Source organism: Myxine glutinosa, chromosome 13 (genome assembly GCF_964187855.1).
Source record: "Myxine glutinosa chromosome 13, kmMyxGlut1.1, whole genome shotgun sequence".
In the NCBI taxonomy this organism is placed as follows: domain Eukaryota; kingdom Metazoa; phylum Chordata; class Myxini; order Myxiniformes; family Myxinidae; genus Myxine; species Myxine glutinosa.
The window spans coordinates 19,423,878-19,446,859 of record NC_136273.1 but is presented as its reverse complement, the minus strand read 5'-3'; the positions used below and the strand labels follow the sequence as shown (position 1 = coordinate 19,446,859).

Below are 22,982 nucleotides of genomic sequence, written 5' to 3'. Positions count from 1 at the left end.
TTATTTCCCTAAATTCCTAGTTGTGTTCATTTGCTTTATACCATGTACCCCTCCCTCGTCCCCCAGCCCTCCCCCTTCCACAGATCTACCGACACCCCTGTTCTCTACTGTTGTTGTGCTTTTGTGCTTCCCTCTCTCTCCCTCTCTTCTCTCCCGCTCCCTTCATTGTATGTTTTATATGTCTGTGCATGATTTCATGTTCAATGTGTTAGCTCTTACACGAACCTCGATTCTGTATACAAAAACAAAAACAAATCCCCAAAAATGTAGGAAAAACATTCCAGAAGTCTATACCGCCATTGATGCAGTGTCTTATACACCACCCTTTCCAACTCGTTACATTAGTTCTTCGTGCCTGTTGTTTGTGTCCTTTATGACGTCTTTAAAAATAATAAGTTTCCAATTTGGAATGAATTTTAATTTTGTCTGACTGCCAGACAGGTAGACAGAGTAAACAAAAAGTATCTAACTCCTCTCTGAGCATCCACGATCGGGGCTAATTCAGAGGTAAACTACGGGTTTGTTTTCCGATTCGTATTCAAAATATAACATTCAATTGAAAGTAAGTTGATCCTCGATGATAAACCGCCGTTTGTAGACAGACATACAGACGCAGACAGACATACCAATGGCTTAACCCCGCTTTTCTGTTTTATTAGATGCTTAGCGACTTGGATGGACCTATAGTCCCTCAGGGACTCTAGATGGACCCATATGACGAGTCATTAAAATGGAAATGTTACTCAATATGGGGTTTAAATGTCAGATGAACTATGACCCGAAGACTCGAATTAAAGTAAACAAATGTTCTTTCTTTAATTTTTTTTTTTTTTTTTTTTTGGGATACAAGATCGAGGCTCGTGTGAGAGCTAATATTATTACCTTCGCCAAAAGTTATTATTACCTTCATGTTACCTTCGCCAAAAGTCTGCCGGATCAACCTTTATAAAAAATCTGTCTGTCTTGCTGTCCACCCCACACCGCCCCAGCTTGACCCCTTCCCGATAATCCAACACTCAAACTAATAAACACAAACCTTGTGATGCGATGATCATAATTCTTTGGGGAAATGATCAGCGGTCACGCACTCGTTCACGACCAAGGGTCCATGAACCCCCTAGGGCTGTCCTGGGGGGGTGGCAAGCTCGATTTCCGTTCTTTTCTTTCCCCTTTTGCTCAAGGTGAATGCACGGTAATCGCTCGGGTCCAAAAACGACCCCCACATCCCACAAAAGACACGTGGTCGGTTCAAGTTTTGTTTACACCACCGTGGACATGGTGTGAACGAAACGAGTCACGTGATCACTCAGATTCATTCTGCAGCCGGTAACGAGGTCGTGCACTTTGACCTTTATACAAGTGACGGAGTGGTAGAAAAAAACGGGACACGAACTTGCACCAACAACTATATATATATATATATCATAGGTTACAATCAATTAATTGTTTCTCCTTCATGGACACCAATGTCGCGCAAAAACGGACACCGGCTAAAAGCACCTGCGACGGCGAGCAGGTATAACCACCATCAAGCAGGTAAACACCGGTGAGCAGGTGTGCGTGCTTGTCCCGACAGCCGAAGCGGTTGTTTGTTTGCAGAGACCAAGTGTCCATCAGCAGATGTTTGTTTACAGCTCGCACCGGTTTTCGCACAGAGAGCGTGACAACCACGTGATTCGTGCACGGAGACCGTGCTTTGGACAAGAGCTCCGGCATGACGAGTACAAGCAGCTGCTCCTCCGATCTCATCCACGAGGCTCTGAGAAAGGCGAGTACGTGACCCACGTGACCCACGTGACGAAGAGCTTAAATTTGGAGCGACCAGCCCGGTGGGTTTAGAGGACGAAGCGAGCATCACCAGATCGCAAGAAGCAGCAGCAGAGACCGGCTCAAGGTGCAAAAACCCAAGGAACGAACGGACAAAAGTTGCTCGATCTTTCGAGACTTTCTGGCGTGACCTCAAGCTCAAGGTCGACCGCAGGTGCAAGAGGACGGACATCATGTCCACGAGCCAGATGAGGTCGATGCTTGGGAGCACCGATCAGCTGGAGACGCTCGAGAAGCAATTACTGTGTCCCATTTGTTTGGAGATCTTCACCAAGCCCGTGGTCATCTTACCTTGCCAGCACAACCTGTGCCGGAAATGTGCGAGCGACATCTTCGAGGTAAGGAAAGTTGACATCTATGATCTAATGGAGGACTTCATCCACGTTGTGTAAATGTTTTTTGACATTCCCAGACTCCAGAGGAAGTAAGGTTGAGAATATGTAAATGAGGAAAGGTAGGCGAGCTATCCCCGGCACAATGAACAGGTTCCAAATTCCCACCCTATTTAACTACTTGGTCGCTCGTCAAGCCTGGCCAGCCGGTTCGTGAAAGATTTGAGCCAAAAGCTTCCTCCACCGACCCCACGAGAACTTGGGAATAATTGGGGCCGAAGTGCTAGTTGGGAATAGGAGATTTTCCAAGACAAACGGGAAGATCGGGATAAATCCCCACTTTGCGTACGTAATAAATAAACATGGCAACTTCAACGTACAGCAAGTACTCGGTGTTTTGTAAAGTTTCCCGCTTTGCCACGTACGATCACGTGTTGCATATCAAAATTTATTTATGTATTTACATAAATCAAATTACATAATTTACATAAATTTACATATTTACATAAATTTATGTATTTACATAAAAGTACATAAATGTATTAGGTCGTGCGACCAAAAAGGATAGGATGGCTGCTAGGGCACAGCATCGAATGTTCTGGAATTTCCAACAAGCCATGGATGTCGCGTTCGTCTGGAGCGGCCCTACCCACCACCCACAACCAAAATAGCATGGTGGACAATCTAGATTTGCATGGAATACCAGGCGGGTCACAGCGATAACTTAACACTTGGAATTTCCTTTCCGCAATATTCCTCCTTCGAGGCATTTTGCCCCTAAAGTGTTCGGAGAAATGTCTGTTACATGAAGGTCGAACATTTTAGGTTTAACACTTTACTCGTGCACTTGATATCAGCGGAGGAACAATAAATCGACTCGGACCACAACTTTTACATGATGTACATAGGAGATCTAGTACTAGTTGTGGGACGTCGAATTCCTGCTATAACCTACAGGGGGCACTGCATCAGCGCCCCCAGCAAATCGTGCAACCGACAGCCACGTGCGTCATATACAAGAAGAAGAAGAAGAAGAAGAGGAAGAAGAAGAGGAAGAGGTAGGGGGGAGATAGGCAGTAGTGTGGGGTACACCAGCATTGAACATGGTGATCTGTGGGTGTAAGAAACTAAAACGGCACTCAGTAGAGAGCGGACCTCCGCCAGGTGAACAGTTTACGTTTTGTATCCCAGAGTAGACCAGGAAATCACAATACAGAATCACATTTAATCAAAATCATCCGTCCACAACTTTTTGAGGTGTCTTGTTCACAAATGGACATACAGACAAACAAACAGACAGACAGACAGACATGGGTGAAAACATAACCTCCATGCACCTTTGGTGGTGGAGGAAATTAGTTTCAAATTAAATTATTTTGTGTTCACATATATATCTTTACAATTGAATTCCAGCTAAAGTATCCCAAAAAAGTGATGTACTCATTTTGATTGATGAAAAATAAAATCCCTGGAGTTTTGGCTACACACATACATATACATACACACATACATATACATACACACACATACATATACACACATACATATACATACACACACATACATATACACACACACATACATATACATACACACATACATATACATACACACACATACATATACACACATACATATACATAAACACATACATATATCTACACACATACATGCATATACACACATACATGCATATACATATACACACATACATATACATGCATGCACACACACTTAGACATACACACACACACACACACACACACACACACACACACACACATATATATATATATACACACACACACACACACACACACATATATACACACACACACACACACACACACACACACACACACACACACGCACACACACACACACACACATATATATATACACATACATACACACACATACAGACACACACATACATACACATATATACATACATACATGCATATACACACATACATACACATACATACATATACATATACACACATACATATACATACATGCACACACATACACACATACACACATACACACATACACGTATACACAGACACACACACATACACACACACACACACACACACACACACACACACACACACATATACATGTACACACACATATACATGTACACACACACACACACACACACACACACACACACATATGCACACATGTACAAACACACACATATACACATACACACACATATACACATACACACCATAGTTCCATTATGTTATGATTTGTGGTGTTGTGAAAAGTGGTGTCCTCTATCTCAACCTCCCCATTTAAATCCCCTCCTGGTTTCCAACCTTCTCCTTGTACCCCTTCTCCCCCCACTTCCCCACTTCCCCACCCCCTGCCCCGCCCCCCACCCAACACCACTGTTGCCATGTTTTTGATCGAGTTTCAGAGGTGCTAATGTGGCACAGGCATAATGGGCCAAGTGACCTTCTGTGTTTACCTATCCTTTGTGTGTAAATGCCATAATGGTAATTTTGTGTGCATCCTATTGTGTGCATCCTAAACCCCAACTGTGAATTGTACCTTTGGAGTTGTTGTCCATGATGTTGGTTCCTGAAGGTCCATCGGACTCATTCATCCCTGAAATTCCACCCCATGACCACCCGCGCAGGCTTCAAACCCATACTACACGAGCCGTTCAGGAATGCTGCCCTCCGGGGGTCGATTCCGCTGCCCCTCGTGTCGTCACGAAGTCGTGCTGGACAGGCACGGCGTGTACGGTCTGCAGCGCAACCTGCTGGTGGAAAACATCATCGATCTATACAAGGAGGAAGCGTTGAGGTGAGGGCCATTGGGTATTCATACCTACAAGTCATAAAGGTTAAAATGTGTGCCGGGGCGATTTTGGAATCCTGACGTTTTCATCACAAATGGGGTAATTTCGGATACATTTCACATCATTTGTACAGTATCATGTTGGGGATCATCTATTTATTACATACGCAAACATGGCAGAATTCATGCTTGGGCATGAAACACGGACTTGACTCTGAACTACCTAGCCTAGGTTCGAATCCCGACCCAGCTATAAACTGCTTTGGTAGAACCGACGCTCTTTATTGATCAATATATTCTTAGCTCTTAAATGAGCCTCGACTTGGTACACAAAAAAAAAAAAAAAAACAACAACAATCATCTTACTAGAATTCACCAAATGTCTGTCCGTCCGTCCGTCCGTTCCCAGGTACCGCAAAAACGGCTGAACCGATCGCAACGAAATTTTGGGTGGGTAATCCTGGGACCTCCTGGAGTAAAATAGGCTATATTGTTTTTCCACTTTTTTCCCAATTTTTTCAATTTTCCAGTTTTTCCAAACCCCCTGGAGTAAAATAGGCTATATTGTTTTTCCACTTTTTTCCAATTTTTTCAATTTTCCAGTTTTTCCAAACCCCCGGGAGTAAAATAGGCTATATTGTTTTCCCACTTTTTTCCCAATTTTTCCAAACCTCCTGGAGTAAAATAGGCTATATTGTTTTTCCACTTTTTTCCCCAATTTTTCCAATTTTCCAGTTTTTCCAAACCCCCTGGAGTAAAATAGGCTATATTGTTTTTCCACTTTTTTCCCAATTTTTCCAATTTTCCAGTTTTTCCAACCCCCCTGGAGTAAAATAGGCTATATTGTTTTTCCAATTTTTCCAATTTCCCAGTTTTTCCAAACCCCCTGGAGTAAAATAGGCTATATTGTTTTTCCAATTTTTCCAATTTCCCAGTTTTTCAAAATCCCCTGGAATAAAATAGGCTATATTGTTTTTCCAATTTTTTTAATTTTCCAGTTTTTTCAAACCCCCTGGAGTAAAATAGGCTATATTGTTTTCCAATTTATTTCCAATTTTTCCAGTTTTTCCAAAGACAATGGAATAATATTTACCGATATAAACAGTGATGTGGCTTTTATTGAAATTCTACAAATACTGTTTAGATTTTGATGATTTGCGTGTGATGTGATTTAACGGATGTTTATATAAATCGTTTAAAATAAAAAAAAGCCTTCAATTTCTGATATTTTCCCTTTTCATTTGGGCCTCCCAATTGAAGCCCCGCCCGTAGGGCAGGTACCGTTGCTGGTGAACATAATATCATGTATATAATCCCCTTAGATTGAAGACTACTTTTGATGCTATGATACAACCATAATAGACCCCTTTTGTAAACACGTGCTCACAGGCCGATCAAAAAACTGGATCAGCCGATGTGCCCAGAACATGGAGAAGAGAAGATCAATATTTATTGCGTCACGTGTCGTGTGCCCACGTGCTCTCTCTGCAAAGTGTTTGGTGAACATAAGGATTGTCAGGTGGAACCCCTCAGCAACATCTACACTGGACAAAAGGTGACGCGTTGCCCCCGAGTGGGGTCGATGACTATATAACTAGTGGATAAACGGAAAAGAACTGCGAACCATTCTTGTTTATAATAGTAATAATATTAATAATAATGATAATAATAATAATAATTGGGGAGTGGGAATAATGGAGGAGCCTGTACATACATCACATGTAGGGGACAAACACTGTGTATAACATCAGTATACATATAGACATCAGTGTTTGACATGTAGGGTAATTCATCAATGTGTGTTCCGTTCCTCGGATGGATGTTGAACTGGTCGTCCTGTCAGTCCGCATTAGTTGGTCGGCGTTAAAGATCTCACGGTCCTTCAGAAAGAGTAGGGGAACTATCACTGGCACCCTGAACAATTTTCAACATTCCTGCCCCTACTGTGAGGGCAATGGCAAACCATATGGTATAAACCTTTCCATGAAACTGCTTTGGCAGCACAGATGCCCTGTAACAGAGTATATGTATATGCATATGTACAGTCACATGAAAAAGTAAGTACAACCCATGTAAAGTTTGACTTTTTCAACATATTTCAACATACAGCTATTTGATCTTCATTTCAACAATATTGATAGATAAAGGTGATATAATATAACAAATATCATGAAACATTTACATTTTGTAGTCCATTGTATAATTTAAATAAACATAAATGCAAATTTCGCATGTGGAAAAAGTAAGTACACCCCTACATTTATCACTACTTCAAATACCTAAAATTTGAATCAGGTTCACCAGCTCCGGTGCAAATGATTAGAACATCGTTAGAGAGGATCTTGGAGGAACCTGTCTTATTTAAACCTCAGACATTTAGTTTGGTTTGCTCTTTGTTGTTGAAGTGTGCGGCGTCACCATGCCTATGCAAAAGAGCTCTCTGAGGCCTTCAGAAAGAATGTTATAAATGCCTACGAGTCTGGGAATGGATTCAATAAGATCTCCAAACAATTTGAAATCAATCATTCGACTGTCCGGAAGATCATCTACAAGTGGAGAAGATTCCAAACAACTGCCAACTTGTTCAGGCCAGACCGCCCCAGCAAGTTCAGCCCAAGAGCAGACCGCAAGATGCTGAAAGAAGTCTCTAAGAACCCCAGAATGTCATCACGGGACCTACAGGTAGCTCTTGCCATTGTTGATGTCAAAGTGCACGAGTCTACCATTAGAAAGAGGCTGCACAAATTTGATCTACATGGGAGGTGTGCCAGGAGGAAACCTTTGCTGTCCAGAAAGAACATCAGGGCAAGACTAAAGTTTGCCAATGAACACCTGGGCAAAGACCAGCACTTCTGGAACAATGTGCTGTGGACAGATGAGTCAAAGGTAGAGCTATTTGGCCACAGTACCAGAAGACATGTTTAGCGAAAACCAAAGACAGCATTTGACCACAAGAACCTGATACCAACTGTAAAGCATGGTGGTGGAAATATTATGGTTTGGGGCAGCTTTGCTGCATCAGGGCCTGGGCAGCTCACCATCATAGAATCCACGATGAATTCTTCATTGTAGCAGAGGGTGCTTGAGGATAATGTGAAGCCATCTGTCGGAAAGTTGAAGCTCAGCCGAAGGTGGACCTTGCAACATGACAATGACCACAAACATACCAGTAAATCCACCAAGGAATGGCTGAAAAGAAAGAAATGGAGGGTTCTGGAATGGCCAAGTCAAAGCCCGGATCTAAATCCCATCGAGATGTTGTGGGGGGATTTGAAACGAGCTGTGCATGCAAGAAACCCCTCAAACATCGCACAGCTGAAAGAATTCTGCATGGAGGAGTGGACAAAAATTTCTCCCAGTCGATGTCAGAGACTGGTAGAGAGTTATAAGAAACGCCTGCTTGAGGTTGTTTCTGCCAAAGGGGGCAATACCACCTATTGGAGCCAAGGGTGTACAGTCATCCCTCGCTATATCGCGGTTCACTTTTCGCGGCTTCGGTACATCGCGGGTTTTTCTCGCTAGTATATGTAAAATTATATCGCGGATTTTTCGCTATATCGCGGGATTTTTCGGTATAAATGTATTTTTATATACTATTATTTTAAATATTTTTGTGGTAAAATAAGCATTTTCTAGCCTAAAAAATAAAAAAACGTAAAGAAATAAGAAAAATACAGTATTTAAAACATATTACAAGAAATAAAATACTGTACATAGTGTACAGTAGAAGGGTAGACAAAGAGTCGTGCGTATGGAAAACGCAGATGCGGCAGCTTCCACTTGCGCTCGTTACCCACGTAATGGGTAACTGTAATGCTCTTTCTGGCTGTGCAGTACATTCATCATCGTCATCACCTTCATCGTCATCAGTACTGCACAGCTAATTCATCATCATCTTCATCACGCAAGTTGTAGTATTGAAGAGCCGGGGCTCTTGCTTGATACGGACGAAATGACGGGCAAGACACAAACTCGTCCGAGAAGATATTTATTCTCAAAACCAACTCGGGAACACTGAAAAGCCCGTTTATCGGGCTGCATTATAAAGCACAACCAGAAACCGAAAGCCACGCCTCTCAAGCGTGGCGTGCTTCGGTGGTCACGTGATCAACAGGTGTAGCTGATTATACCCGCAAAGCGCGGCACGCTTTAGCGGTCACGTGACCAGCCACTCTCGCGCCGGGGATCCCCGCCGGTGACGTCACCGGCTGGAGCAAGGAGATTCTGATGCTGGTCTTGCTTGGGGAACCCATGGGTAGCTACAGTATCTTCAATGGTGAGTACCCATTAGAATTTTATATGTTGTTAAAATTACGTATGTTTAAGAGTGTAAAAAGTGTTTAAGAGTATAGGAAGTGTTTATAAGAGTATGGGAAAGGTTAATAAGAGTGTGGGGAGGGTCATAAAGCTTTAAAATATATATAAATAATAAAATAAAAATATGGTCGCTACTTCGCGGATTTTCGTCTATCGCGGGGGGTTCTGGAACGTAACCCCCGCGATAAACGAGGGATCACTGTACTTCCTTTTTCCACATGCGAAATTTGCATTTATGTTTATTTAAATTATACAATGGACTACAAAATGTAAATGTTTCATGATATTTGTTATATTGTATCACCTTTATCTATCAATATTGTTGAAATGAAGATCAAATAGCTGTATGTTGAAATATGTTGAAAAAGTCAAAACTTTACATGGGGTGTACTTACTTTTTCACATGACTATGTTTATTAGGAAATTCAGTAACATTTTGACCAGCGAGAGAGAACAACCGTGCCTCCCCTAACCTTTATCCAGAGTGAACTCTCTGAATCACTTACCCCCAGACAAACACCAAGTGGTGGGTAGGCCAAGTCAGTCGACCAATCACAGAGCTGTGTTATCAGACTTTGTGATGCCAAGCCAATTGTAATTGGCCAATGACAACCTTATATTACCAGTGCTCCACAGCTAGTAAAGGGGTACATTATGATTACTAGCAACGGTACCTGTCCTAGGGGCGGGGCTTCAATTGGGAGGCCCAAATGAAAAGGCAAAATATCAGAAATTGAAGGCTTTTTTATTTTAAACGATTTATATAAACATCCGTTAAATCACATCACACGCAAATCATCAAAATCTAAACAGTATTTGTAGAATTTCAATAAAAGCCGCATCACTGTTCATATCGGTAAATATTATTCCATCATGTTTGGAAAAAATGGAAAATTGGAAAAAAAATTGGAAAAACAATATGGCTTATTTTACTCCAGGAGGTCCCAGGATTACTCACCCAAAATTTCGTTGCGATCAGTTCAGCCGTTTTTGCGGTACCTGGGAACAGACGGACAGACAGACAGACAGACATTTGGTGAATTATAGTAAGATGAACTTCATTGTCTGTGATGTTCCAAGGCCAAACTGGCCAACTCCGTCGTGGGACGATGTCGGCATCTTGTCTGCAACCTTGAGCCGTGTTAGGAGGTGGATATTGGAGGCACATTGGAGAAATACTGCAGGTTCACGTCTCACAGAGGACACTGTGGCTTTAACGCAGGATAATGGATAAACCTTGGTAATGCACCCATGGGAGGAGGACAAAGACAGTGGGAATGATTGGTCCTTTATGTCGCATGGAACATCACAGGGAATGAAGTTCGTAAAACACACAGTATTTCTGTTGGCTGATTAACCTCACATTACAATTGGCCAACACACATCTATGTCAGAAATGTGAATGAATTTGTGATTTTGATGTCCCACACTCTTCCAAAGCGTCGGTGCCGCCCAAGCAGTTTCCATCGCAAGTGGTTTGCCATTTCCTTCCCAGTAGTAATTAGCGCAGGAATTAGTAATTTGTTCAGAGTGCAGGCGATAGATATCTCACCTACTCTTCAGGAAGAACACCTTAGGGGGATCTTTAAGGTCCACTAACTAACGTCGGCAGATAGGCCGCACAGTTTAACGTCCACCAGAGGGATGGCACAAACATTGGTGTGGATCATCCTGCCTGTGAAACACCAGGATGGCAGTTTATAGCTGGTTCCACATTCAAACAGAGGCGAGACAGCTTAGAGGTGAGTGAGCGTCCCTCTACGCCATATATTCTATTATAACGACACCATATTTCCTTGGATCTACGGAGCATGGAAATATCGCCTATCGTTTTTATTTGTTCCTTTTGGCAAGGTCGACTGGCTCTAGCGTCTCGGATTGTATCTTGCAGACGTTGTAACCATCACACACTATTTATATATAGAGCGAGCTATGTATGTCGCCATTCTGGCCAAATGCCAAACTGCCAATTTCGATCAGGTTTGCGGCTGAACCCTTTAAGACCTTACCCTTTAAGGCCACAAACCACATTGGGGTACTTGGAGCACTGAAGATCAGTTTTGACAAGTCTTGGTTACAAAATTTTATTAAATAATTGCAACCTTACTTTATTCTGCAACAATTGCCATCATAAATTAGGAATATGGATTTGATCCGTGAAATATGTACAAAAAGTGGTTTTGAAAAAAAAAAAAAAAAAGGTCAAAATTTTGGTTGGGTGACCTTCGGGAACAAAATGCAAAATATCCAGAAATGCCAAATGTATTGTTCGATCGCATGTGTGTGTGTGTGTGTGTGTGTGTGTGTGTGTGTGTGTGTGTGTGTGTGTGTGTGTGTGTGTGTGTGTGTGTGTGTGTATATATATATATATATATATATATATATAAATATGCGAGGAAAAGCGGGAGGGCCGACGGGAGTTGTGGGAGATATGTTGAAGGCAGCAGGAAGTTGGGGTGTGAAGAGAATGACAGAGATCTGTAATCTGGTGGTGAAAGAAGGCCGCATTCCAGTGGATTGGGAACTGAGTACCCTCGTCCCTCGATACAAAGGGAAAGGTGACCCTCTGGAGTGTGGCTCGTACCGAGCGATAAAGTTATTGGAGCATGGAATGAAGGTATTGGAAAGGGTGTTGGAGAGGAGGATAAGGAAGAAAGTGAAGATCGACGAAATGCAGTTTGGATTTATGCCAGGAAGAGGAACGACAGATGCGCTTTTCATTGTGAGGCAGTTGCAGGAGAAGTACATGGATAAGAGGAAGAAGTTGTTTTTTGGGTTTGTTGATCTGGAGAAAGCATTCGATAGGGTTCCACGCAAAGTATTGACATGGGTATTGAGGAAGTTAGGAGTGGAGGAATGGTTGATCAGAGTAGTGATGGCAATGTACAAAAGAGCGCGCACAGCTGTAAGGACGAAGGATGGGAACAGTGGTGAGTTTGAGGTGAAGGTGGGAGTGCATCAGGGGTCGGTACTAAGTCCACTACTATTTGTAGCTGTGATGGAGGTGCTGGCTCAGACCGTAAAGGAGGGTTTACCATGGGAGTTGTTGTATGCAGATGATCTGGTGTTGATTGCGGAAAGTATGGATGGACTGAAGGAAAAGATGAACAAGTGGAAGGAATGTATGGAGACAAAAGGTCTGAAGGTGAATATCGGAAAGACAAAGGTGATGGCAAGTGGTAAAGCATGTGGTGAGGTGGAAAGAACTGGGAAGTGGCCGTGTGCTGTGTGCAGGAAGGGTGTCGGAGTGAACTCCATTCAATGTACAATGTGTGCTGAGTGGGTTCATCAAAAATGTAGTGGTCTGAGAGGGTCATTAACCAGTGTGGCAGCTACATTCAAATGTAAGGTGTGCACAGAGGGAGCTGCAGATGGAGGAAATGTTGAGTTGGATCTTGGAGACGGCGTGAAGCTGGAAGGTGTGAAAACATTTTGCTACCTCGGAGACATGCTGAATGGAGAAGGTGGATCAGACTCGGCAACGGTTGCTCGAGTGAGATGTGCATGGACGAAGTTTCGGGAACTGAGTGGCGTGCTGATGAGGAGGAGAGTGTCGCTGAAGTTGAAGGGAAAGGTGTATGCTGCATGTGTGAGAAGTGTTATGATTTATGGGAGCGAGACATGGGTAATGAACGTAGAGCAGCAACGAAGGCTGGAAAGGGTGGAAATGCGAATGGTTCGATGGATGTGCGGAGTATCGTTGAGAGAGAGGAAGACAAATGATGAATTGCGAAAGATGATGGGAATATTGCCTGTGATTGATGCTGTGAAGAGGAACAGGTTGAGATGGTTTGGTCATGTATTGAGGAAGGATGAAAGTGACTGGTTGAGAAGAGTGATGGAAGTTAATGTAGAAGGAAGTAGAGGATGGGGAAGACCGAGAAAGACTTGGCTAAAGATGGTGGAAGAAGAAATGCGGGCAAGGGGGTTAACAAGGAGAGATGCAGAAAATAGGGCAAAATGGAGAAGATTGTCATGGGGACCGCAAGGCTAACCTCCGCTCTAGCAGGGAACATGGCCTTAAAATGCATGTTGTTGTTGTTGTTGTTGTTGTATATATATATATATATAAATCTATATAAATAAATATATATAAATAAATAAATATATATATATATATATATATAAATAAATAAATATATATATATATATAAATACTCATATATGATTACGAATTTTTTTCCAATATGTTTGAAGCATAAAAAATTTACCGTTTCAGGATTATTGTATCTCGCTCTGAGAAACATTCTTCGGAGCGTGTAATATACGATCATTAACGATAGTTTTTTTTCTGACATTAACTAACACTAGGGCATGCCCGTACTATATATAAGCTAGGACGTGCCCGTACGTGGGTGCCCGTTCCTTGCCAAAAAAAAAAAAAAAAAAAATTTGTGTAGGGGTGTGTGTGTGTAAACATCCTAGGGCGTGCCCGTACGTGGGTGCAAAAAAACATGCGTGCAAACAACAACAACAAAAAAAAACTTTGAAACCACGTGGCAGTAACGACCACAGAACCCCCCCCCCCCCCCTCTATTTACATGAATGGTTTGGTCCATTCGCAACGACCACAGAACCCCCCCCCCCTCTATTTACATGCAATGGTTTGGTCCATTCGCAACGCCAAAGCGAACGGCGAACGGCTAAATCGCCATAGCTCGGTAAGTACTTGTCCGATTAATTTCAAACCTTGAAAAGGCACATCCTCGGGTCCCCAGCAATATACCTGGCAAGTTAAAAGTATATCGGACCCGTGGTTGTCGAGAAACAGCGGTCACAGACAAACAAACAAACGTACAAACGTACAAACGTACAAACGTACAAACAAACACACAGAGATTACTGGAATTATAGATAGATTAACATTAACTAACAAATAATTATTTGCAAATCAGATGTTATAATAAAGTGTGTATCGGAAAAACGTGTCAAATATACATTCTCACCTTATTTTTAGCGGAGTGCCTGTGAGATTGCAGTGAGGGTGTAAATTTAATGTTGTCTGCTCTTTATGGTGCTGGAGGCTCCACCGTGGTTAACACTAAACTCTCGGACTGCTCAAAGGTGCCTGTGATTTCACCATATTCCTCTATATTTAAACTACCGTTCATTGGCAGCAGTGCCCGATAGACGGAACTCTTACATTTTCATCGTACTTTTAGGCAAATTGTCAGGTCATGTGATGTGCAAATTTAGCCTGGATTGGACATGGTTCACTGGTAGTGCTTCTGAGTTGTCAGGTCTGGGTTCGATTTCTGACCTAACTATCATCATTTAATCTTTTAGTGTGCAGCACACGGCTTCTGGTTTGCATCACTTGCTTGGAGCGTGATCGTGCCACTGATGCAGTGCCCCCTGTAGGTCAGAGCAATGAATTCGTCATTTGTACAGGATGCCAGCGATACTCGTATAACGCACTGTGGGATCTTTACAGTCCACCAGCTAATGTTCGCAGATGAGACGTCCAATTTGCATCCATCCCGAGGGACAGCGCACACATTGATGCCTCCCTCTGAAAGCGAAACACCAGAATGACATATTACAGCTAAGCCGGGATTCTCACGCAGGTCAGGCAACTCGGTCTGTTGCTGGACGTGAAAGATCCAGTGTGTTTTGTGAAGATGATCAACTTAAAAATTGCTGCACACCCCACCACTAAGATGGCAGAGCTAAACGACCCAGTGTAATAGTTGCTCTGGGTCTCCTTTTGGTAGCACTGAACCCACCTCCAGGAGAAGATATATATATATATATATATATATATATATATATATATATATATATATATATATATATATATATATATATATATATTGTTGCGGATCTCAGTGCCGGCCTATTCCCCTTACGGATTAGACCCCTTGTCTTTGACTGACCGACGGGACCCGGGACCTATGATGTCCTTCCCGGACAGCGCGAAATAGGGTTTTAGGACTAAGAATTCGCTATTACCTAATTAATCGCACTGCCCAGAAACGAGGAAATAAGCCCTGCATGAATCACGGGTGTTTGTGGATACGCTGAGCGGTAGCGAACCCGTGACCCAAGCCGTTATCAATGACTAGACCCCGATCCAAGCGGTTCGTAATCGTGCCACGCTTACCCAATGATGGAAATCACAGAAACGGTCGAATTGGAAGAAAAGGAATAACAAGATTTATTTACACGATGTACAATGATCAGCAGAAGAAGAGACAGTGCAGCCTTAATCACAGTCTTAATTTATTCCCTGGACAAACGGGCCCGTTCACACTCAGACACACTCACACGGGGTTTGCAGATGAACAGGTCAGCACATCCAGGGATGGCATCTGGGCAGCTCTCCCTCCGGTCCGCAGCTCGCACCACGAAGTAGATGAAATAGAGACGGCAGGAGCTCTCCGCGTGTCGTTGGTGCACACGGGATAATTACGGGGCGAACGGTAGGGCTGGGCTCTGACTGTTAATCAATCGCGTGGCTGCGTATGTAATAGTTCAATAGGCGCTAACAATGCGCTTTTCAATTCCTTCAATTCCTCGACCAAGTCCTCTCGATACTGTCGTGTGCACGCCGGTCCTCTGAGTCCTTTTCATATGAGTGCTCCGAGTCCTTTCAATACCAGTCCTCTGGTAGCAAGTCCTGTTCAAGGGCTTTGTGCCAAGGCTTATATAGCCCTGCCCAGCAAACTCTCTGGAACGTTCCAGGCGCGCCCTTACCATGCCCTATCACGCCATGCCCACAGAGCCCCGGTTGGCTGATGGCCCTTGCCGTCACCGCCTCTGACGTGCTGCTTGACGCCGGCCCTCCTCGACCCTCGTGCTCCTCCCTCTTCCTAGGCCTACCTCGTGTTACCCGACTAGTTTCGAGCAAACCAAGGGCAGCGAATGCTGCTGGCAGCCAAAGCGTAACACACGGAGGGATCAGCCAAAATGGGGCGCGGGATCGAGTTTGCCCATAGATGGAATTGGAGGGTGGCCGCAAAATGAAAGGACCTGAGTTCATTTCTTTACACAACGCAGATATTACGAGGGGAAATGGCCTACTCTTACACATACTATGACATAACTAATACTCTAAGTGGGCCTACGTGTTGCTTGTGGACCAACTATGGGGGGCAAACCTTTAACCTTTCATGATGTCATATGTACAAATCTCAAAACTGTATCAATATATATATATATATATATATATATATATATATATATATATATATATATATATATATATATATATATATATTTACTGTATATATACTTTTGTTAGCCTGCAGGAAACTGGGTTTTATAATCACTTCTGTGTGTCTGTCTGCGTGTCTGTGTGTGTCTGTGTGTTTGTGTCTGTGCAGGCTTTAACCTTTTTTTTTTACCATTTGAGATATTGTCATCAAATTTTTATATATTGTGTATATATATATATATATATATATATATATATATATATATATATATATATATATATATATATATATATATATATATATTGTTGTGGATCTCTGCGCCGGCCTTCTCCCCGTCTTTGACTGACCAGGCGCGACCCGAGGCCTATGACGTCCTTTCCGGACAGCGCTAAATAGGGTTGTAGGACCAGATTCACTATTACCTAAGTACTAGCGCTGCACTGAAACGAGGAGATAAGCCTCACCCGAATCACGGGTGTTGGTGGATACGCCGAGCGGTGGTGAACCCGTGATCCGAGCCGTTATCAATTACTAGACCCCGATCCAAGCGGTTCTTATTCATGCGCTGCTTACCCAATGATGGAAATCACAGAAGCGGTCGAATTGGAAGAAAAGGAATAACAAGATTTATTCACACTATTTACAATGGTTCAGCAGAAGAGGACACAGTGCAGCCTTAATAACAGTCTTAACTTACTCCCCAGACAAACGGGCCCATCTCACACACAGACACTCACACAGGGATTGCAGATGAACAGGTTGATGGTCACTAGCGCGTCCAGGGATGGCCTCCGTGCAGCTCTCTCTTTCCGGTCCCCAGCTTGTACCGCGAAGATGGATTCTAATAGCAGGGAGGAGTTCATATGGTGCCGTTGGGATGCACTGGGCTACTTGCGGGGCGAACGGTAGGGGAGGGCTCTGGCGGTTAATCACTCACAGGCTATTACCGCGTTTTATCCACGTGGCTGGAATATTCGCTATCGGCTGGCTTGACTGTAGCCGTGTACGTAATAAACGAATACCGTTCCAAGCCTCGAAACACCAATACAATCAAGGGCTCTCAATGCACTCGCCATAAAAGTCCTCTTGCCAAAGCGCGATTCCTTCAAGTCGTTTCGATACAAGTGCTTGGCTTCAGTCCTCCCTCTCGTGCAAGTCCTCGTAAGTCCTCTCTCATGAATCCTCGAAGTTCTTCCGGTCAGTCCTTTCGCCACTGTCGTGTGCACGCGAGTCCTCTACAATGCGCAATTCCTCTGGTAGCAAGTCTTTTCTCATAAGCCCTCTCATACGAGTCCTCCCAAGGGCAGTCCTTTCGCCACTGTCGTGTGCATGTGAGTCCTCTTCAAGGGCTTTGTGCAGCGACTTATATAGCCCTGCACAGCGAACCTTCTAGCACTTGCTAGATGTGCCTTACCACACCCTATCATGCCATGCCCTGAGATCCCTGGTTGGCTGGTGGTCCTTACCGTCATCGCCTCTGACGCGCTGCCTTGCGCCGCCTCACCCCGACCCCGCGCTCCTCCCTCTTCTCAGGCCTACCTCGTGCTACTTGACTAGCGAGCGAACAAAGGGCAGCGAACGCTGCTGGCAGCCAAAGCGTAACAAACTGCTGCGGGTAGCCCAAAGCGTGACAAAATGAAGGATGCCAAATGGGGTGCGGGATCAATTATGTCCATAGATGGAATTGGAGGGTGGCGCAAAAATGAAGGGACCTAAGCTCATGTCTTTACACAATGCAGATATTACTAGGGAAATGGCCTATACTCACACATACTATGACATAACTAATACTCTAAGTGGGCCTACGTGTTGCTCGTGGACTAACTATGGGTGGCAAACCTTTAGCCTTCAATGATGTCACATGTATAAATCTCAGAACCGTAGCAATATATATATTGCATAGGGGAAGGAAAAGGCAAAACAAGCACTTGAACACTTGCTTTGTTATCAATGAACAGGAGCAGAATGTAAGGATGTCCTACTGCATAGGTCTATAAAGATAAAGACTCTGACATTTTCAGGAGAAGGAGAGTAATAAAACGATCAAACCCAAGAAGGAGGTGGTCTGGGGAGTGGGAAGGAATAATAATAATAATAATAATAATAATAATAATAAACGTATCTGTTGTGGAAAAACCATTCAGGTCCGCACAACTTTTAGTCCAACGGTTTGGTTTAATTGCATTTAGATCATCAGATCATTCCTGTAAGTAGAAATACACAATAAGCATACGATGCGACATCTCATAAAGCCATTCATATCAGTCAATGCAAGCAAGCTAGATATTCTATAAAGGCGTACCATTAACGAGGCTACCGATGTAACATGTCACAAGGGAGAAGTCTCGGAGCTCTGACACAGCAACGGGTCTTATAGTCACGCCCCTAGTGGGGGACAACAATGACAGCGAGCAGCGAGCATCCCCACCCGGGTTCAGTACGGATACGATTTCACTACATTCACCCCCCGTCAGAATTATACGGCCGCGTGGCTAAAAGCGAGTGAGCGTCAGCATGGGCGCGGAGTATTAGTCGGCCCAACCGTAGCGGGCCGGGCGGCGAATTTCTCTGCCAGCACGCGTTCGAAATTCCCCGGGTACGGCGTCTCGTAACCCTGTATCCCCGGTGTCAGAGGCGCCAACAGGGTCGGGTGATGAAGGGGGTAACGCCAAGTCGTCGGACCCGGGCAGTCTCGACGGGGGGAGGGTCGGTGGACTGTCGGCGATGGGAGCGTCGGGAGAGGTCATAGTCTCATAGACGGGTTCGACTGGTTCGTCCGATTCCCTACTAAGGTCGTCGACCCCGCAAGGGGCAAGATGACGAACGGAGACAGTAGTCTCACGACCATCAGACGTCATCACACGAGCATGCTCAGGATTAGCCTGGAGAATCTGCACTTTGTCCACAAGGGGGTCGTACTTGCTCGCGCGAACTGCCCGTTTAAGGTAGGCCGGCCCGGGCCCAGCGAGCCAACTGGGCAAAGACCGTATACACCCCGAGCTCCTGGGGTGGTGGAAAAGACGCTCGTGGGGAGTTTGGTTAGTTGCCGTACTCAGGAGTGCCCGGATTGAGTTCAACGCCGCAGGTAGCGACCAAGCCCATTTATCGAGGCGCCGGCCGTGGGTCCGGAGATGGAGCATGACGGCCCTCCAGATAATCCCGTTGAAGCGTTCGATCTGCCCATTAGCCTGGGGTCTATACGGCGTGGTGTAACTAGACGCAACGTTGTTTTGGAGCAGATAGCCGCGCACCTCCTGAGACAAGAAGACTGCACCCCGGTCGGTATGGACATAGGCCGGGTAACCGAACATTGAGAACAAGTTCTGTAAGCAACGCATCACCGTGGCAGCAGTCATGTCCGCGCACATATAAGCAAAGGGGAATCGTGAGTACTCATCAACGATAGTGAGCAGATAGCGAGAGCCGCTCGACACCGGCAAAGGGCCCTTGAAATCCATCGCCAAGCGTTCCCACGGGCGTGTAGCCTTCACCAGAGTCCCCATAGGGGGGTTATAGAAACGCGGTTTGATTTCCGCGCAGATAGCGCAGTCGCGACAGATACGGCGGATATCGTCAATCGAGTAAGGGAGATTCCCACTCCGCACGAAATGAGCGAAACGCGTTACGCCGGGATGGCCCGCAGTAGCATGCAGCACCCGTAGGCCCTCCAACGAGGTGATACCAGCACATGTAGTGGGGCGCGATAAGGCATCGGCGGCCTGGTTATCCTTCCCTGGGCGATATTTGATGGTGTAACAGAAGTCGGCGAGTTCGATACGCCAGCGAGTGATTTTCTCGTTCTTAATGCGCTGGGCGTGTAAGGTGTCGTACATGAACGCAACGCTTTGCTGGTCCGTGATGATTTGGAAGCTCCGCCCGAGTAGGTACGGGCGCCATCGCCGAATAGACTCGACGATCGCATACGCTTCCTTTTCAACGGACGAGTGCCGCCGCTCAGCGGAGGTAAGAGTCCGTGAAAAGAAAGCCACGGGACGTCCCCCTTGGGAGAGGGTCGCCGCGATGGCCTGATCCGAGGCGTCACTTTCGAGGACGAACGAGCCGCTCTCGTCAATGGTTGCTACGGCGGCTCGGGCGATGTCGGTCTTAAGTCCTTCAAAGGCCGTCAATGCGGCCAAACTCAGGGGAAAGGTGTCGCAGGCCACAAGGGGGCGAAGTTTTGCGGAGAAATTTTGCACCCATTTGGAGTAATGGGCGAACAGCCCAAGGGCGCGTTTCAGGGAAGCCCGATCGCAGGGAGGGGCCATGTCGAGCAAAGGTCGCAGACGTTCCTTATCCGGAGAGACAGAGCCATGGGTCACGGTGTACCCCAGAAGATCTATGGTGCGTAGGGAGTATCGGCACTTATCCTCGTTCATAGTTAAGTGATACCGTTGCGCGACCTCAAGGAAGCGCTTCAGATTAGCGTCATGGTGCCCTTGGTCATATCCACAAACCGTAAGGTTATCGAGGTAGACGAAAACATCGGTTAAGTGCTCCCGCGCAACGAGGTCATCCATGGCCCTCTGGAAACAAGCGACCCCGTTCGTCACCCCAAAGGGCAATCGTGTAAATTGGTACAACCGCTGCCCCGACTCGAAAGCGGTATAGATACGATCCGCCCTAGAGATAGGGATCTGGTGGTACGCACTACGGAGATCGAGAGTACTATAGACCGAATACTGGGACACCTGTTGCACTAGCGCGTCCATTCCCGGAAGGGGGTAGGCATCCAGCTGTGTAAAGCGGTTAATCGTTTGGGAATAGTCGATTACCATGCGTTTGCGATGGGCCTCACTGCGCACCACTAAGACCTGGGCACGCCACGGCGACCTACTAGGTTCTATGATGCCGTCTTTCAAGAGCTGAGTCGTTTCGTCCGCAATGAATTGCATGTCCGCGCGAGAGTAGCGTCTCGATTTTACCGCGACAGGGGTACAGTCGGAGGTTAGATTGGGGAACAGCGAAAGCGGACGGACGTCCATTTGCGCTAGGGCGCACACCGTTAGCGCGTCGTCCGCCCCCACAACAAGAGTGTCAGGCCCACCGAACTCCATTACCAGACGTCCATGCAGCTTAAGAAAATCGTGTCCTAGCAGAATATCAGCACATAATGCGGGTAAAACCATAAGGTGTACATCAGGGAAAACCCGTCCCTTTAGCACTAGTTTCAATCGGCATTCCCCTTTTGTGCTAAGCCGGAGTCCCTGGGAAGCCATGAAGATCCGTCGTGTAGACCGCCCGATCCGCCATCCATGCCTGAGCACAAGTCGCTGGTCGATAAAACTATCCGTAGATCCGGTGTCCACCAAGGCCTGAACACAATGGCCCTCAACCATAAGGGGAATAAGGGCTTGAGCCAGGCCAGACGAGGCAGCTGGGAGCGGGACTGAGCCCCCCCGAATGGGTCGGACCAGCCTCGCGGGTGGATCCTACACCAGCAGCAGTTTTGCGATCGTGGCCGGAGTCTGCGTTGACCATGGGGAATCCATTATCATCATCAGAGGGCTTTCCCCAGCATTCCGGTGTTTCGCGATTCAAAATCCGATGAGAAAAGGCCTCAGTAGTATTTGACATCGCCTTTTGACACTCCTGGCAGATAAAGGCTTCCGTTGTAGCCGAAATCGCCTTTTTCGTTTGGTCGCTTTGACAAAAGGCTTCCGTAGTATTCGAAATCGCCTTTTTCGTTTGGTCGCTTTGACAAAAGGCTTCCGTAGTAGTATTCGAAATCGCCTTTTTCGTTTGGTCGCTTTGACAAAAGGCTTCCGTAGTATTCGAAAGCTGTTTCTTCCCTTGCGTGGCTCGAGGTTTGGCCAAGGACGCGGCCTTTGTCCCCGATGGAGAATGAGACGGTGGTGGCTTTCCGGTGGCGCCAGTCAAGGTTGTCTGAGCGCCCAGCGGGCCGCAGAGAGGGGCCCTCCCCTTCGAAGACGGGTAAGGCGCTGGGCTCGTGGGTTCTGCTACAAGCCCGTTCAAGGTTGCCGCGCCTGCGCGACCGCGGCTGCGCGAGTCGAAGGGCCGCGAGCCGCGTGCCGATTTCTTGCACACTTTCGCGTAATGTCCCTTTAGCGAGCACAAATGGCAAATAGCGTCACGTGCCGGACACACGACTCGGGCATGACGAGGCCCTCCACAAAAAAAACATGCGGCCCCGCGCAAGGCCTTGGGTCTGCTGGTCGTAACGGCAGCTGTCAGGGTAGGGTCATCCTCCGGAGCATCCCGGAGTTCAGCAGGCGGATCCACGTCCTCGTCAGTGGTCCTCTCCGGCCGGGCGTGTAGTGAGGTGCCCGCCAAAAGGCGCGTGCGATCATAGGCGTTCGATTGCATCCGCGCTTCGGTATACACCGTCGCTTGCTCAACCGCCGTAGCGAAGGTCAGGTCGGTCTTCTCCAAGAGTTTGAGACGTAGTTCCTGAGAGGAGACCCCTGCTATGAAGGCATCTAAAAGTCGATCATCTTTAGCCTGCTCGGGAGTCCGTGGCTGGGCGCTGTCCAGCATGAGCTGCCGGAGCTCCTGGGCGTAATGATCCATA

General features: G+C 45.8%; 1 protein-coding gene across 2 annotated transcripts in view; it reads left to right on the top strand.

Annotated features, from left to right (window-relative positions):
• The first annotated feature begins 1,612 nt into the window (after positions 1–1,612).
• The window catches only part of LOC137438671 (tripartite motif-containing protein 54-like), a 36,149-nt gene continuing 14,779 nt past the window's right edge, over positions 1,613–22,982 (top strand). The window contains exons 1-3 of one of the 2 annotated variants that reach the window (XM_068133911.2): positions 1,613–2,165; positions 4,816–4,985; positions 6,369–6,534. In XM_068133911.2, the coding sequence (XP_067990012.1) occupies positions 2,001–2,165; positions 4,816–4,985; positions 6,369–6,534 (501 nt within the window). In that variant the 5' untranslated portion in view covers positions 1,613–2,000. The remainder of the gene's footprint in view (positions 2,166–4,815; positions 4,986–6,368; positions 6,535–22,982) is intronic. The other variant, XM_078767132.1, reaches the window with a different exon arrangement.